Source organism: Urocampus carinirostris, chromosome 11 (assembly GCF_059441175.1).
Source record: "Urocampus carinirostris isolate Australia breed hairy pipefish chromosome 11, RoL_Ucar_1.0, whole genome shotgun sequence".
NCBI lineage: Eukaryota > Metazoa > Chordata > Actinopteri > Syngnathiformes > Syngnathidae > Urocampus > Urocampus carinirostris.
Window position 1 is genome coordinate 21,728,420 of NC_142359.1, and position 16,266 is coordinate 21,744,685.

Consider the following 16,266-nt stretch of genomic DNA (forward strand, 5'->3'; position numbering starts at 1 on the left):
ACACACGTTTTGAATGCTTACATCCATAAGTTTATATATTTCAGGACAACCGATTTACTTTCCACAACGCCGTTTTCATTCAGTTGAGAATGCCCAAATTACTCCCCACAATTACCTTACTGTCATTCGGTTCAGAATATCATGCATCTTGTAATGACTTTGCGAGTACAACTGACGGGTTTAATTTTTGACAATATTTTTGCGGCCCGGCCCAAAACAACATTGACAATTTGCTACCCTGACAAAAAAAATATTGTTATGAGATACAACCTTATGCCTTCTGAGATGTTGTTTGTATCCCTACTTGGGTAGTCGACAGTATCTGGCACACTCCACACTACAATCGTACATTCCCATTGCATCTTATGTTATGCAGTTGTGATCAGTGGCATATTCCAACAGATCAAACGAAATTTTGTGCAACCCTAAGCCTTGCGGTGGTTATAACTATGTGCACCTTATAATCGGTGCTCCTTAAAATGTGGAAAACACGGTAATTCCCTGTCACTGGCAGCGAAATTCCTTTTGGAGGGCCCAATTTTGCATCCCTGCAATATGGATTCCCAACACAGTTGCTGTGACAGTATGGACCACAATGCCGTTCACCCACCAGCTGACTCGCTCTAAAATAATTTGCTTGCCGTTTCTTTCCAATCAAACTATTTATTAGTTGAAAAAAAGGCCGCATAGATAAAAGCTGCCGGAACACAAAGAAGACAGGAGGAAGTGTTGCACTACCCTGCAAAGCATTCAATCAGATGCTAATGGGGGCATTGAGCTGAACAATCATTAATGTAATTAAAAATAGAGTAGCTGAAACTTGGTAAGACAAATCAAATCAAAACATAAGAAGCTTGACAATATCAATCACATTACTATGCATGGTGAGAGATTTGTCAGCTGGGGTTATAAAGTTTAAAATTAACTTATTTTGTGGAGCACCAAAAGATATGTCTTACCTTTGTAGTACTCTGGTAAAACTGACAAAACCCCGCCTCCTGGTCACATGTTAGAAGCCAAAACCAAACCCCACCCCATACCAGCAGATGGCACTGTTGGACTCAGCATTGCAGGACATTTACCAAAAACTATACACATATTTTAGCAGGAATTTCAATAAAATAAAAGTTATTATTACACCCGTTACATATATATATATATATATATATATATATATATAATACGTACATTATATGTGCCATTGTGCATAATATGTGCATAATATTACATGAATTATACTGATAAAAGAGACCCTCCAAAACCTTTTTTTCTTGCTTTTTCTTTTGTTCTTCTATTTCCTGCTTTTTATTATTTTTTTTTCAATTTCTTTATTCTTATATTTTATCTTCTTTTGTTTCCCTTTGCCTAGCTTTTTACTTCTTTTCACATTTTTCCTCTTGTTCTTCTTTTTTGTTTTTCTTTTTTTCTTTTTAATTTCCCAGCCTTTTTACTTTTTTTCTTTCTCATGTTTACATTTTTTCTTTATTTGTTTCATCCCTAGTTTTCACTTCTTTTCTCTTGCTTTTTTCTTGTTTTCATGTTTTTTACTCTCATAATTATATGTATTATTTTTCCTCTTTTTGGGGGTATTTTTCCCCCTTTTGAGTCTTTTTCACCTTTTTAAATAATTGTGGGAAAAATGTTACATACTGAGCAACAAATATATCCTGGGGAGCTAAAAGAGCCAGGGTTTTTCATTAATTCAAGCCAAAAGAGCTGCTTTCCCAAACTAAAAAGATACAGAATTCCCTTCACTACATTAGAGGAATGCGTTAGCAATATGTGGGTCGCGAGCACACACGGACACACGCATTTATGGACACGTGAGACTAGTCTTTTGCAACCTGGTTGCTGAGGTTTACCATCTCCCTGGGAGGCGCTGCTCTGTGGGGACGTCCGGGCTAGTATGCGGTGCCCAAATGCCGTCAGTAGTACTTCCACTTTTCTTAGGGGGGCAGAGCGTGTCCCTGGATGGGTACTACCGACCCCTTCTCCCCCATCCTCCGTAGCGCCCTTGGTAGTCATACTGGTTGAAATAAAAATTCCAATATGACATCAAATGTATTTACCAAAATATATAAAGTCCGTTTAGGCAACATGATATTGTATATCCATATCCATCTATACTGGTCATTTCCCTCGAGAGGGGAGACCGACAGCAAGACAAACACGTACACAAAAAAACTAAGAAAAGAAAAAAGGAGAATAAAATAGCACAAAAAAACACGCAATTTTTTGGGACCATGGCCACCCCAATTGCCCGAGCACCCAAACAAGTTAAGCACATCGGCACCCAAGTTGGTCATGCTTTCGACCCTCCAGATGAAACGGGACACGAGAAAGCGGCCATGTCACTCGGGTCAGGGTGACCAAAACTCTAAAAACATGAAACTGGTGCCAGGTACTAAATTTTGCATATTTTCCTCAGACGGTGTGTCACGAAATATTTGCTTTTCTTTTTTTTTTTTAATCGAAAAAAACTGTGCCTTGGATCAAACCGGTTGAAAAACACCGCACTAATATAAAAAAATATTAAAGATAACATTTATCGTGGTTCGGGAGGATTTTGTAATATTGAAAATTGATTAAAATATTTAAATTTTAATTTAAAACAGTGGAAAATGTCTTTATAGAGTTCAAGCATTTTATAACGATGAATTAAAGTAAAATGGCAGGTGTATAATTAAAATAGATTTTTGACGTCCTTTATTTTAGAAGCTTACTGATAAAACTAAATAAAAAGTGGTAACAAGTGAAAAGTATGCAAGGAGTAAAATGTTTTTTTTTGTTATCCCAAGCGCTATGCAGCCCCAAAAGAGAAATCATAGGAAAATATAACAACAAGTGAGGTGAAGTGAGATGTTTTCGTGAACGCGCTTGCCCTCAACCCAAACCACGCGACATTAGCTAGCAAGATGGCGACTACCCATGGAGTAATAAAAGCACAGCGTTGAATGTCCTCGCGTAAAAAATGGGAAAATGGTATGATTTCTTTTTGCACTTTTATGTGACGTAGTTGCGTACTGACGCAAATTCGAACGAGTCTTCGTTAATTAAGCTTCTCAGCCAAAATGTGATAGCGTCTAGCTGCAGCTAGCACACTTAAATGTTAGCCTAGCATGCTCGTTATTCAGTCAGAGTCTACATAATGTGACAAAATGTGGGATTAACTCTTGCGGAAATTTCCACCCTTGAGTAGAATCCTTTTGTTTGATTAAGTTGTTTTAGTTGTTTCAAAGCTCGAGAGTGTTTGTTTACTTTCATACCAGTCCTACGCAATCAGCTTTAGTTTTGAGCACTCGTCACGTTTTTAAATATAGAAATAACAAGCTACACTTATATTAAAGAAGTACTTTAATTCATCGTAATACGTGCTTAAGCTTTGATTGTAGCACACTTCCAGCATACTTCCTGTTGTTTTTCAACTTGTTGCTACATGTTCGCCTGCGTAACGTTCACGACATTAAATGCATTTGTTTTGTTATGACGATTCAGACCTTTACAATAGGGTTGTATGAGGTGGAAAACATGGATATCATGTCAATATCACAGGTCAGTGCCTTGCATGGCCACTATCGGTGTGGGAGTGTGTGTGTGTGAATGGGTTAGTGTGAAGCACACTGTAAAGCGCTTTGGGAGGTCTTCATTGACTTGATAAGCGCTATATAAATGCAGACCATTTACCATTTCTTATTTTTGTTTGTGGCTTTTTATTTAGGCACATAACAAAAGAAACAACAGCATGAAACATTAATTCTCAAAAGTAAAAAAAATATTTGCACAAATATGATGGCCTAGAGAGGATTTGGTGCCACCAGGCTTTACTTGCCCAATACACACCACAGGAAATGGTGCCCCTGCGACCCTAGTGGTTAAGGAATCCAACCAACAGTACAATTATACAATGTGTAAACATGTGCCCAAAGGGAGTAAGAAAAAACTGTAAAGTGCCTACCCCTATTTTTGCCTTGCAAGGAAGACGTATCAAAAAATCAAAACAAAAATAACGGCACCAGACCCTACAAAGGAAAAATTGACCAAGAAGGGAAGCTAGATAACATTAAGAAAAAAACGAAGGTCATTGCTTTGCAATGTCGATACAGTTCTTTAGTGTATTATTTAGAAATAGTTAACCTCTTATTCCTAAGAACATTGACCCAAAGTACTTCAAGTTAAGATATGGAAATTATGAGGTTCTAAACAAACGTCACAGAAAAACTTGATGAAAGAAAGTACAAGTTGAATATGTTCCAGAATTGTGGACATTCCTCGTTTCCTCGTTTAGCGGGGACATTTTTCTGATATTAAATAATTAAAAACGGATTGGCTTGTTTACCATTACCAAAAGCATTTAAGTGAACCCACAATCCGATGCTGACGGTAAGCAGTAACGAGCTGTGAGGAGTCTTGAGCGTTCTCTAGTCGTAGCCTCTGGGACTGCTCGTGCACTGGATTTTTCTTTGTATAGCGAGCTAGATTTTTGCTAATAAGACAACTCAGATACTGAACTTATTGTTTTGAGAGGTGCTCGTATAAAGAGGTATTACTGTATTTATGAATCGTTAACCTTAATAAAAACACTGACCCAACGTCCTAGATGTTCTTCGAGTTGAGATATGGACATTTTTATGAGATTTCAAGAAGTGGCACTGATCCGAAAAACCTGAAAAGTATTCTAAATGTGTTTGCTGCTCTCCGCAGACGGTATGCCATGGAAGGGGGTGTCCCTTGTTATTGCCTTGGTGATATGAAGCCAACGTGACAGCTTTGAGCGAGCGCCTTGTCCCTATTGCGATGGATCGCTGCAAGCATGTGGGGCGTTTGCGGCTGGCTCCGGACCACTCAATCCTCAACCCGCAGAAGTGGCACTGCATGGACTGCAACACCACAGAGTCCATCTGGGCCTGCCTGGGATGCGCTCATGTGGCGTGTGGGCGCTACATTGAGGAGCACGCTCTGCAGCACTTCAAACAGCAACGCCACCCGTTAGCCATGGAGGTAAACGATCTCTATGTGTTCTGCTACTTGTGCGACGACTACGTCCTGAATGACAACGCCACGGGGGATTTGAAGCTGCTCCGGAGCACCCTCAGTGCCATCCAGAGCCAACGCTACGAGGTCACCACTCGCAGCGGGCGCATTCTGCGATCAGCGGCAGAAGCCCCCATGCTCTGCGGTGCCAGCGAGCTTCAGCTGCGTGACGAAGACCGCATGTTTACCGCTCTTTGGCACCGCCGCCGCGCACTGATGGGACGCATTTTCCGCTTCTGGTTCGGGCTGACGGATTGCGGTCGTGCGAGGCAGGAGGAGGAAAGACGGCATGAGGAGGAAGAGCAGCGAAAACGGGAGGCCAAAGAACGAAGACGTGCGCTCAAGAGACAACTGCAAGAGAAGTTGGAGAACGCCCCCCAGAGGAAGAGCCGCCGCTTACGTCGGAGGACTTGGAGAGCTTTAGACGCCGCTGCAGAAACGCCCAAAAAGACTGCGACGTCCAAACCATGCTCCCGGAAACGGACCGTGGTAACACCCAAAAGGAGTGTCAAAAAGACTCCATCCAAATCCAAGCGTTGTTCTTCACCGAGCTCCAAACGCAAATCTACAGCCAAGACTACTCGCCCAACACCAAGCCGTCAAAAACAGGCCACCAAAGAAGGCGGCTCGCCCCTCAAACGGCGCCCCACCGTCACCCCTGGCGTGACGGGCTTGCGCAACCTTGGCAACACATGCTACATGAACTCCATTCTGCAGGTGCTGAGCCACCTGCACGTTTTCAGGGAATGTTTCCTGCGGCTGGATCTGGCGCAGGGCCTGGAGCTGCTGGCGTCGGCTGTGCACGGCCAATTAGCGGCCAAGCCTTTACCCCATAGGACAGGAACCCCTGTGGGGCTGAGTGGCGGTGCTTCGCGGGGCCGTAGTATGGAGCTAATCCAACCTAAGGAGCCCAGTTCCAAGCACATCTCCCTGTGCCACGAATTGCACACCCTTTTCCAAGTCATGTGGTCGGGAAAGTGGGCCCTGGTGTCGCCCTTTGCTATGCTGCACTCAGTGTGGCAACTTATCCCAGCGTTCCGTGGCTATGCGCAACAGGACGCACAGGAGTTCCTCTGCGAGCTGCTGGACAAAGTGCAACAGGAACTGGAGAGCACGGGGACGGGCCCGCACACACCTAGCGCAGATGACGTGCCGCACACACAGAAACGCCTCATCAAGCAGGTCCTCAGTGTCGTCAACACCATCTTTCATGGACAGCTGCTAAGCCAGGTGAGATGTACAAAAAAAGAAATGTGAACAGAACATGGGAAATATATGTATTTGGGTTGAGTGCAGATTAAAACTGTGCCCGTGTGTCTATTCAGGGTGCGTCTTTTTCAATGCATAATTAAGGTAAATCTAATCGATGATGTTACCTAGTGCGATTGTGTAGTCGCAAGACACTGCGTTTTTTTCAAGGATTTCTAATAAAGCTCTTCAGAAGAGGGCGCTGTTTTCGTCAGGTTAAAGCATGTCAATATGATTGTCTCAATTTTATGGACTGTTTTTGTACTTTTATATACAGCTTACATGGGAACTGAATAAAAACAACATTACATTTTTCTACTGTAGGAAATGTCATAACAATTAAAGTTACATAATATATTGTTTAAGGGGCATTTTCTGGGTCTTTTACAAGACTGTAGTTGCACATTTTGACCCGAGGACAACGAGAGTACTCACAAAAAAAAAACAACTAGCACAGAAAATGCACTTTACTTTCAAAATCATGCTCCCCTACCTCAGGGTGTGTTTACATTAGTTTGGGAATGTCACGTTCAAAAACAAAATTAACTGCAAAATAAGACAAGTATAATTGATTCTTATTGTTCCGGCTTTATTTTGATTTTATTTTTAGATCTTGTTTTTGTAGGTTCAGTTCATGATGTATGAAAATTGATAATGTTATTGAAAAATGTAATTTAAAAGGGACATCATGTATTATCATTAGATGTCACTGTGTGGTGAAGTGCAACCAAAAACAACTGCTAGAAAGTACAAAGAAGATTATAAAATGGGGAGACTCTGTGACCAAAGTGCATCATTTTTCTTACAATTTTTTTGCCCAGCCTTCCTCAAGGTTTTTGGTTTTTAGGGGTACTCATAGTGGCATGATGGCGAATACTACCACTCATATCTACTAACCACTGCTCGTAGTCACCAGTACTCACTATTGCTAATTAGTCTCGATTACTGTTCATTACTGCTTACTAGACTGTAAAACTGTTCAGTACTACTCACTATCTTACAATTCACTTTTAACACTACTCACTGCTACTATTCACCCTAGACTCTGAATGAAATGAATGAATGAATGAAAATTTTATTTCGAACATAAAAATAAAAACAGGACAAAAACAATGAGTCAACAACGAAATAATGTCCCACAAAATGTTCGAAAAGGGGTAGTCAGAAGCAGATGCTTATTTTTCCTACCCCTTTATCTTCCCTATTAAATACATTTTATAGATAGCTCCCTCTTGTGTACAATACAACAAAATCTCATGGATATACTTATTACATAGGTCAGATATCAATAATTATAAGTTACAATAATCACATATTTTATACACTAATCTTCGCAATACCCATCCCTCAACGTCATAATGCGCATAATGTCACTGCGGCACCAATGATAATATCAATAAAAATAAACACAATATTTATAACAGTTCTAATGTGATAATAGCACAATAACAACAAGTTAGCCATGGTTTGAAGTGCAGTATTTCCAGTCTCCCTCATATCCCATTTTCTTCATCTCTGTATTTCGCCAGTAATGCTTTTTTGTATTTAAATTTGAACACATGGATATTTGGACATTGTTTGATTTCATTTTGCAAATTATTCCAAAGTCTGACTCCACACACAGACACACACATACTTCTCCTGGTGGTTCTCACCTTTGGGATTTTGAATTCACCACAGCCCCTCAAGTTATAATTTCCCTCTTTCCGAGTGAATAATCTTTGTATGTTTTCTGGCACTATGTTTTTGTTGACTTTAAATAACAGTTGTGAAGTGAAAAATTTTATTAAATCATCCAGTTTCAATAAATTGGACTGCATGAATAAAATATTGGTATGATCCCGATATCCTACCCTGTGTATGGTTCTTATTGCACGTTTTTGAAGGATAAAAAGGGGCTGTAGTGAACTTTTGTAATTATTTCCCCAGACTTCTGCACCATATGTTAAATATGGCAGAACGAGAGAACAATATAATAAATACAATGCATTATAATGTAAAAGAACTTTGGTTTTATTAATTATTGAAATGCTTTTAGATACCTTTGTTTGTATGTGTCTGATGTGTGTTTTCCAACTTAGTTTATTGTCTATTATGACACCTAAAAACTTAATTTCTGATACAATGTCTATTGTGACACCATCCATTTTTACTTCAAAATTTTGATTTGCCTTACGATTACCAAAGAATATTACTTTGGTTTTATTTAAATTTAAAGATAATTTATTTATATCCATCCATACTTTTAGGTTAATTAGTTCACGATTAATACAGGTTACCAAATCCATATAGTTATCATTTGAATAGAAAATGTTAGTGTCATCTGCAAATACTACTATTTTCAATAGTTTTGAAACATTAAAAATATCGTTAATATATAAATTAAATAGCTTTGGTCCCAGGATAGAACCCTGTGGTACTCCACAACAGATGTCCAAATATTCAGATGAAAACTCTCCCATTTTTACATATTGCTTCCTCCCCGTCAAATAACTTTGAATCCATTTCAAAGCCACTCCCCTGATGCCATATCTTTCCAGTTTTTTTAATAGTATATTATGATTAATGGTATCAAATGCTTTTTTTTTGCTCTAAAAATGTTCAGAACTATACCCCACTACTATTCCTCACAATTTACCCCAAGCCACTACTATAGTTCCCCACCACTTACCTCTCAGTAGTCGCAGAAATCGTAAAAAGTACGGCCTTTTTAAAGATTTCTAGGTGGAAATTAAAAAAAATATGTTAATAAACAAAAAATAAGAATTTTAATATTTTTAAAAATATATTGACAAATTGAAAAATGTTTGTTTTTCAAAATATTAACAGTGACTGTGACAAACTGCAAAATAAAATTACCCGAATTTGCTACAGATGAGGTCATGAGATCGAACCTCGTGTGTGGAGTTTTCATGTTCTCCCCGTGCTTGCGTGGGTTTCCTCCTGACACTTCGGTTTCCTCCCACATTTCAAAAACATGCATGTCAGGACAAATGGCCGGTCCAAATTGTCCCTAGGTGTGAAAGAACGAGTGAATTGTCTGTCCCTGTGTGTCCTGCGACTGGCTAGCAACCAGTTCAGGGTGTCCCCTGCCCACTGCCCGAAGATAGCTGGGATAGGCTCCAGCATCCCCGCGACCCTACTGAAAATAAGCGATGCAGATAATGGATGGATGGTACAGATGACTACCCGCATCTATTTTCGGGTATAAAGAATTGGAAGAAAACCAGGTCAAAAGCAAAAGGGTAATCATCCAAAATTGCAAAACAAAGACCTGGCAAATAGGTAGAATAATATAAAAATAACAGACGGCTCATGCTAATTGCTATTTCTTCAACTTCATTCCGGAGATTAAGTTGCGCAACAGCATTTTGGGTTTTATGGGCGGCTGTGGCTCAGGAGGTAGGGCGGTTGCAGGTTTTAATCCCAGCTGCTCAGGGTTAAATGTCAAAGACAATTAACCCCTAATGCTCCCGATAAGCAGGTAGGCACCTTGCATGGTTGACTCTGCTATCGGTGTGTGTGTGTGTGTGAATGGGTATGTGTGAAGTACATTGTTTTCTTTGGGAGGTCTTCAGCAACTGGTTTAAAGCGCTATAGAAATGCAGTCCATTTACTGTTTATCAGGTGACCTGCGTGTCCTGCGAGCATCGCTCCAACACGGTAGAGCCCTTCTGGGACTTGTCGCTGGAGTTTCCTGAGCGCTACCACAACAACAGCTTCCGCGAGTCTGCCACGCAGGCCTCCTGTCACATCACCGAAATGTTGGCCAAATTTACAGAGACCGAAGCCCTCGAGGGTAACATCTACGCCTGCGACCACTGCAACTGTGAGTACACCCACATCAAAGTTTTGAAATGTCATAATCCTTTGCTATATAGCAGTTTACTTTTTGCGCTGGTCATCCTTTACGGATTTTCATAATGCATTGTGTTCTGCGTTCTGATTGGCTAAACGGTCACTTTGCCTCTTCTCTACCTGTGCTGTCAACAACCTCTCGGGTTAAGAGCTTGCGTAGTATTTTGTTGAAAGGCTTTATTTTTTCTGTTTCTGTCTTCCACCTATCCATCCATCCATTATCTGCACCGCTTATCCTCAGTAGGGTCGCGGGGGTGCTGGAGCCTCATCCCAGCTATCTTGGGGCAGTGGGCAGGGGACTCCCTGAACTGGTTGCCAGCCAATCGCAGGGCACACAGAGACATACAACTCACTCGCTCACCCACACTTATGGACAATTTGGACCGACCAATTAACCTCCCATGCATGTTTCTGGAATGTGGGAGGAAACCAGAGTGCCCCGAGGAAAGCCACGGAAGCACGGGGAGAACATGCAAACTCCACACAGGAGGTTCGATCTCATGACCTCAGAACTGTGCTGCACACGCTGTAACCTCTGTGCCACCGTGTTGCACTGTTTCTGTCTTTCATAACGTTATTGACGCACAGGTGAAGAAGTGGAGACACTGTTTCGCCTATCAGAATGCACAATGCAATTCAGTGTTTCTGGCACCGTGAGTGAAAGTAGTATGGTGAGATAAGGTCTAATGCCTTTTTGTACATCATCTGTACCATTGGAGGTCTAATGGTAAAATGCCGGCGCCATCACCCGGGTTCCAATTCTGTTGCATTATTTTTTAATATGCATTCACAAAGTACAGTACTTATATTTGTTAAACAAATGCTCCAGTCTATAAATTGGGTTTTGTTATTTCGTTTCAATATATAATTAAGCAGTAGTCTCCAACCTTTGCAAGCTGAGAGTTACTTTTTGTTACTATTTAGTGCAAAGGACACCCAATTTGCATTTATAATAAAACAATTTATCATGTTATTACTGTTGTTACTATGTCAATCATTGTAAGTAGGGCTATGTAGACTCAGTGCATCACAAAAATAATCATTTTATTAGAAAATCACATTGACACAGCACTGGTGAGCTATTTTCAGAACAGGTCCACGGTCACCAGAGCTGTCCTTACAGGACACTATGTTGGAGACTCCCATAATAGAGTATTTGATAAACAAAGGTTTCTACTTCATGGCTCCAGCGGGTTACTTTGGGAACGCAACCCATGCGAAAAACGAGTGACTATCGTACACGAATGAAGATGAATTTTTCGGACTGATTTCTACAAGTACGGTATTTTTTGGACTATAAGTCACAGCTTTTTTCATAGTTTGCCAGTGGTGTAAATTATACTCCGATGAGAGTTTTCTGTGAAATTACTGACACATTATTTCTGGGTATAAGATTTCACATGTTATTTTCACACCAAGGCATGTGTTGATCAATTCAACCTTGCTGACTTGTCGATTGATACCAAAAATGGGACTTATAGCTGCGACTTATGTATTTTTCCCTCTTAATTAGCAATTATTAGGCTGGTGCGACTTATAGTCCAAAATATGGTCCCCCTTCTTCTTAATATATGACATTGAGACTCTTTCATTTTTCTATGTTGTTGACTAGCAACGCGAAGGCGGTCTTTGTCCAAAGCGGTCCTCCTGACCGAAGCACAAAAACAGCTGATGATCCACAAGCTGCCTCAGGTTTTGCGGCTCCACCTCAAACGCTTCAGGTTTGGACTGCCAGTCACGGTACGTAAAATAGCTTCCTTTGCAAAAACGTTTTTGTGCGTTCGCAGGTGGTCCGGCCGCAACCACCGGGAGAAGATCGGTGTCCACGTGAGCTTCGATCAGGTCCTCAACATGGAGCCGTACTGCTGCAGCGACACCTGTGTCCCGCCGGGCTCGCCGCGTTCTAAACACTTCCTGTATGAGCTTTCGGCTGTGGTGATGCATCATGGGAAAGGTTTCGGTTCAGGCCACTATACCGCGTATTGCTATAACTCAGCAGGAGGTGATTTGCTTATTTAAAGAGTACCTTAAATTCTGGACTACAAGCTGCTACTTTTTTTCTGCATTTTAAACACTGGAGCGTACAATAGTATGCAAATTATTCTTTTTGTCGCGGAATGTATCGTTCCAAAGGTGTCAGCGGCAACCTCGGACACGCCCTGGGGTCCCGGCTCCTAGGCTTTGTAGCGTATTATGAACTGACCGATAACGGATAATGAATAATGAATAACGAAGATAGATAAATAACCCTTAAAAACCCCAAACCCCCCCTTCCCGTGAATCTCACCAGCTGCAGTCCCTGTTGAGGTGACGCAGTGGCGCTTCTCGCCACAACCAGTTTGGAACTGGTTAGGATTAGGGAATCTGACTCTTAAATTAAAGCAAAGCATCGCAATGCGATTTCTGCCCCGTGCTCTGAATGTCAAAGGGGAGAAATTCAATGGAGCGCGGGGAAACAGCGGGAATACAGAAAAGTAACATATCTTCCATAAAAATATTGCTGTTTTGAAGTCAAAATGGGTGACTTGCATGAATCGTGTTCATCCAAGGAAAAAACATTTTGAGGGAAGGAGATTCTTGAGAGTTTGTAGAAAGTGAACTGGGTGTTTGAGGTGGTACGTTTAAATTCAAATTGGTGTAGTTCACTTTGGGCGCGGTCCCTCAAATCAAGTTAATCGATCGTGTTCGGGCTTTCATACCTGCGGGTCAGGTCAGGCTGGATTTTATAGGCCCGATCTTACCTCTAAGCCACACCTTATATTTTAAGACAAATTTTAACAAAACTGCCAAACCCACTCTCCAGACTAAAGCTAATTCTTCAGCGCAGTTTATTTCACTGTGTGATATTTGACGGTTTCATAACATTTATGAAATAATAATAATAATGCCAAAGTCTGTGTCCCATATTAATATACAGTATATATATATATATATATATAAACTTTAAAATCCGACTCCCTCCCGCAGTTACTTAAGAGTGTTGAGGCTCATTTTGTCTGCAATTTTTTTATCTAAATAATGGTTTGAAAAAATGTGCAAGCAAAGTTTATTTTGTAAAAACATACCAAACACTGCAAACAAGGATACCAACTAGGGCTCCAACAACGAAACGATCAAATCGAATAAATTCTCGTCGTGTTGCTCAATTTATGAGCCACTAAGCACGTTAATGCAAATAAGAATATTGGATCTGGTTGGGAAGTTGTAGTACCACTTTGGTCTGGCAGAGGGGGCCTTGAGACCCTTTTTATGAAAGTATCTTGTGTAAAGCTCCACCCTTTCCTATCTCTTACCCATTCAAATTGAAGTTGGTGCTTTGCTAGAGCTTCTGGATAAAAAAAGTTTCTTTGGGTTAAAGTTTGTTCTGCGAGTTGAAATCATGAAGTGTATCAACTGTGAACCGGAATTGTTTAATGAGCTTCCATATAAAGGATAATTTTGCGATTTACAGCTACAATGGGGTCTGCTGGTGTAACACCCTGTCTGTAAACTGTAGTTAAAGTTGTCTTTTATGTATGCTGAACCGTACCCTTGTTAAATCAGTATTGTCTTGGCACAGGATTAAGCAACTTAATAAAAATGGACTTGTCCAATTTTATTCGTACTCATTAAAAGAGCCATAGGTTCCTGACCCCTGGGGTAGAGAATGGTCAGCTGCAGCCACAACATACATCATGATTCGTAGATTTTAAACAATGGGATCCCTACATCAATAACTAGCTGATACTTTTTGATTTATTTGGCCAGCGGATTGACTTGTGTATTTCAGCGAATTTGCTTCGGAGTTGCCAATGTCATGTGATTTTGGTGGACTGTTACAAGGACACCCAAATATTGCACAAGCAATGATATTTGTACTGATTATTACTAAGGCTCGGTGGCCTTGGGGGTAGGGCGCCCGTCCCGACACTGGGAGGTCGCTGGTTCAAGCCTCTGCCGACTCACAACATTGGTACTCATTGCCTCCCTGCTTGGCGCTTGGCATTAGGGTTTGGAATTGGGGGGTTTGTATAGTAGTAGCAGAATTACTTTGTCTCCTCTCATTTTGTCATGTGTGCAGGGGATGGGAGAGTTTAAGATAAGTCACATGGATCAGGATGCTTACAGGCTGCTGTGATTATACAGGCTTCTGAGTTTTAGTCAGTAAAGTAGACAGAGGTTGTTGTTTTTCTGGGGGGAGAATGTTTTTGTTGCTCTTCTGCGTCGATGGTAATGTCCATTTAATTGAGATTGACTGCTGCAATAGTTCATTAAGATTTAGTCCGCAATGTGTGACTTTTTCTGCACTAGGCATTTCACCCACTGTGTTTTGTTTTTTAAGTACAAAAAGGACGTAAATCGGGTTCACTTTTATACCCGTTTAGGGCTGCGGCTTAAAATCCTGTGCGCTTTGTAGTCCAGAATTGACGGCAGTTGCACACTTGATGCATTTTATCAGTCATTGTGAATTGTCCCCCAGAAATCCCTTTTATAGCGAGCGCCACTAACTTCCTTTTGGGCAGGTTTCTGGGTCCACTGCAACGACTCCAAGATGAGCGTGTGTTCCGTGGACGAAGTGTGCCGGGCGCAGGCCTACATCCTCTTCTACACGCAAAGAGTCACCCAGGACAAAGGTCGGCTCTCGTAGGGAAAGGACTTTACTGTGATGATCTTCTGTATCTTGGAAGCTGGGGATGCTGTTTCACCAAGGACATTATCGCGGCGATCTTCTGCGTCCACTCGACTTTAATTCCACAACGTTTGCACACAAACAGTCCTGCTAACACAGATGTTGGCGGGACCTGAAAGCCTGTAAAAAAGGCCCGATTTCCCTGGGATTTTATTATGGTTTTTTTAATTAAGTGCCCCGTTTTTTTAATGGAGGTTTATTTTTTTAGGCCAGACTTATTAAGATAGATTTGTTCCCTAATTCAACACCTTTTTTACGGAACCTGGGGCGTGATTGTATGAAATGTGCACTTGAGATTTTGACCTCCATGGAGGAGGATGCTGCACAAAAAAGTAAAGCACAAATTATCATCCCCTACTGCGTTTGTGTGTAGTACTATGCAAATTGTTACCTCATTTTTTGAAAGAGAAAATTACCTCAATAAAATGAGAATATTTTTCCACTTTTATACTCAAACTCCGTCTGGTCAATACTTAATGTGAGCAGTGCTTCACTATCCAATTTTGTGAGACCCGGGTGGGTGGACAGTTTTTGTGGGTTTGTGGGGGGGGCTATTCCCAGGAAGACTAATTTGTATATTTTAAATTAAGGTAAATTGATCTTGGGCATTTTAGCTAGACATGTGATCATTATGTGCCCCTTAAACAGGAGTATAATGCAATAAAAATATTCCTTTAATACTGTACTTGTATAAAGTATCCTATTGGCAAGTAAACCAACGAAATGACAGATTAGTTTTAACTTGAATGTAATATTTGTATCGGTGATTTGGTAAATGACAATATGAAATATCAGTACCGCTTTTTTTGTGATTATCGACAGGATGCTAATTCTTCAATGGTTTATAGGAGGTTATTGTAATGCGCAACTAATGAGCTACTGTGTCCTAAAAGCGTTTTCCTGCTATGAACGCAGTTTTCTAATTGCTCGCAATGACAGCGCTGGGCGCGGAACATTCATCACTAAACCTTTTTCTTCATTGCATAGAGATAAAAAATGTTAAGTCAGGTAAAATGAGATATTTTCCATGTCATATTATACCTGTGTTGTAAAAGGATAGTGGGGTGTTTGGATGCGTTCTAAGGGATGGGCAGGGAAACTGCATGATGTGGCAGGGGTAAACCAGTGAAAGCTGTCTGGCCCTACTGTTGACAGAAGAGTGTTGTGTCACTCTGACCCGAGTGACATGGCCGCTTTCTTGTGTCCCGTTTCATCTGGAGGGACGAAAGCATGACCAACTTAGGTGCCGAGGTGGCTAATTTGTTTGGGCATTTGGGTTGGCCATGGTCCAAATATGTTTGTGTGTGTTTTTTGCTATTTTTTCCCCTTTTTTATTTTCTTTGTCACCTCTCTGGAGGGATATGACCAAGGTAGATAGCTAGATAGAATATTATACCTGGCCGTTTAATCACAGTGTAGGCGGGAAGAGACAAATACCTCAATCACCGAATATCATCTTG

The 16,266-nt window shown here is 40.9% G+C and overlaps 1 protein-coding gene across 2 annotated transcripts; it reads left to right on the plus strand.

Moving 5' to 3' along the window:
- Nucleotides 1–2,759: 2,759 nt before the first annotated feature.
- usp44 (ubiquitin specific peptidase 44) lies at nt 2,760–15,262 on the plus strand. Of its 2 annotated transcripts, none has more exons than XM_088347405.1 (6): nt 2,760–2,982; nt 4,702–6,261; nt 9,907–10,108; nt 11,750–11,858; nt 11,925–12,139; nt 14,640–15,262. In XM_088347405.1, exons 2-6 carry the CDS (start codon nt 4,795–4,797, stop codon nt 14,762–14,764), a joined length of 2,118 nt encoding a protein of 705 aa, XP_088203531.1. In that variant the 5' UTR covers nt 2,760–2,982; nt 4,702–4,794; the 3' UTR covers nt 14,765–15,262. The 2 variants fall into 2 exon arrangements, with proteins under 2 accessions (XP_088203531.1, XP_088203533.1); XM_088347407.1 differs by lacking the exon at nt 2,760–2,982 and adding an exon at nt 3,281–3,552.
- Nucleotides 15,263–16,266: the final 1,004 nt, after the last annotated feature.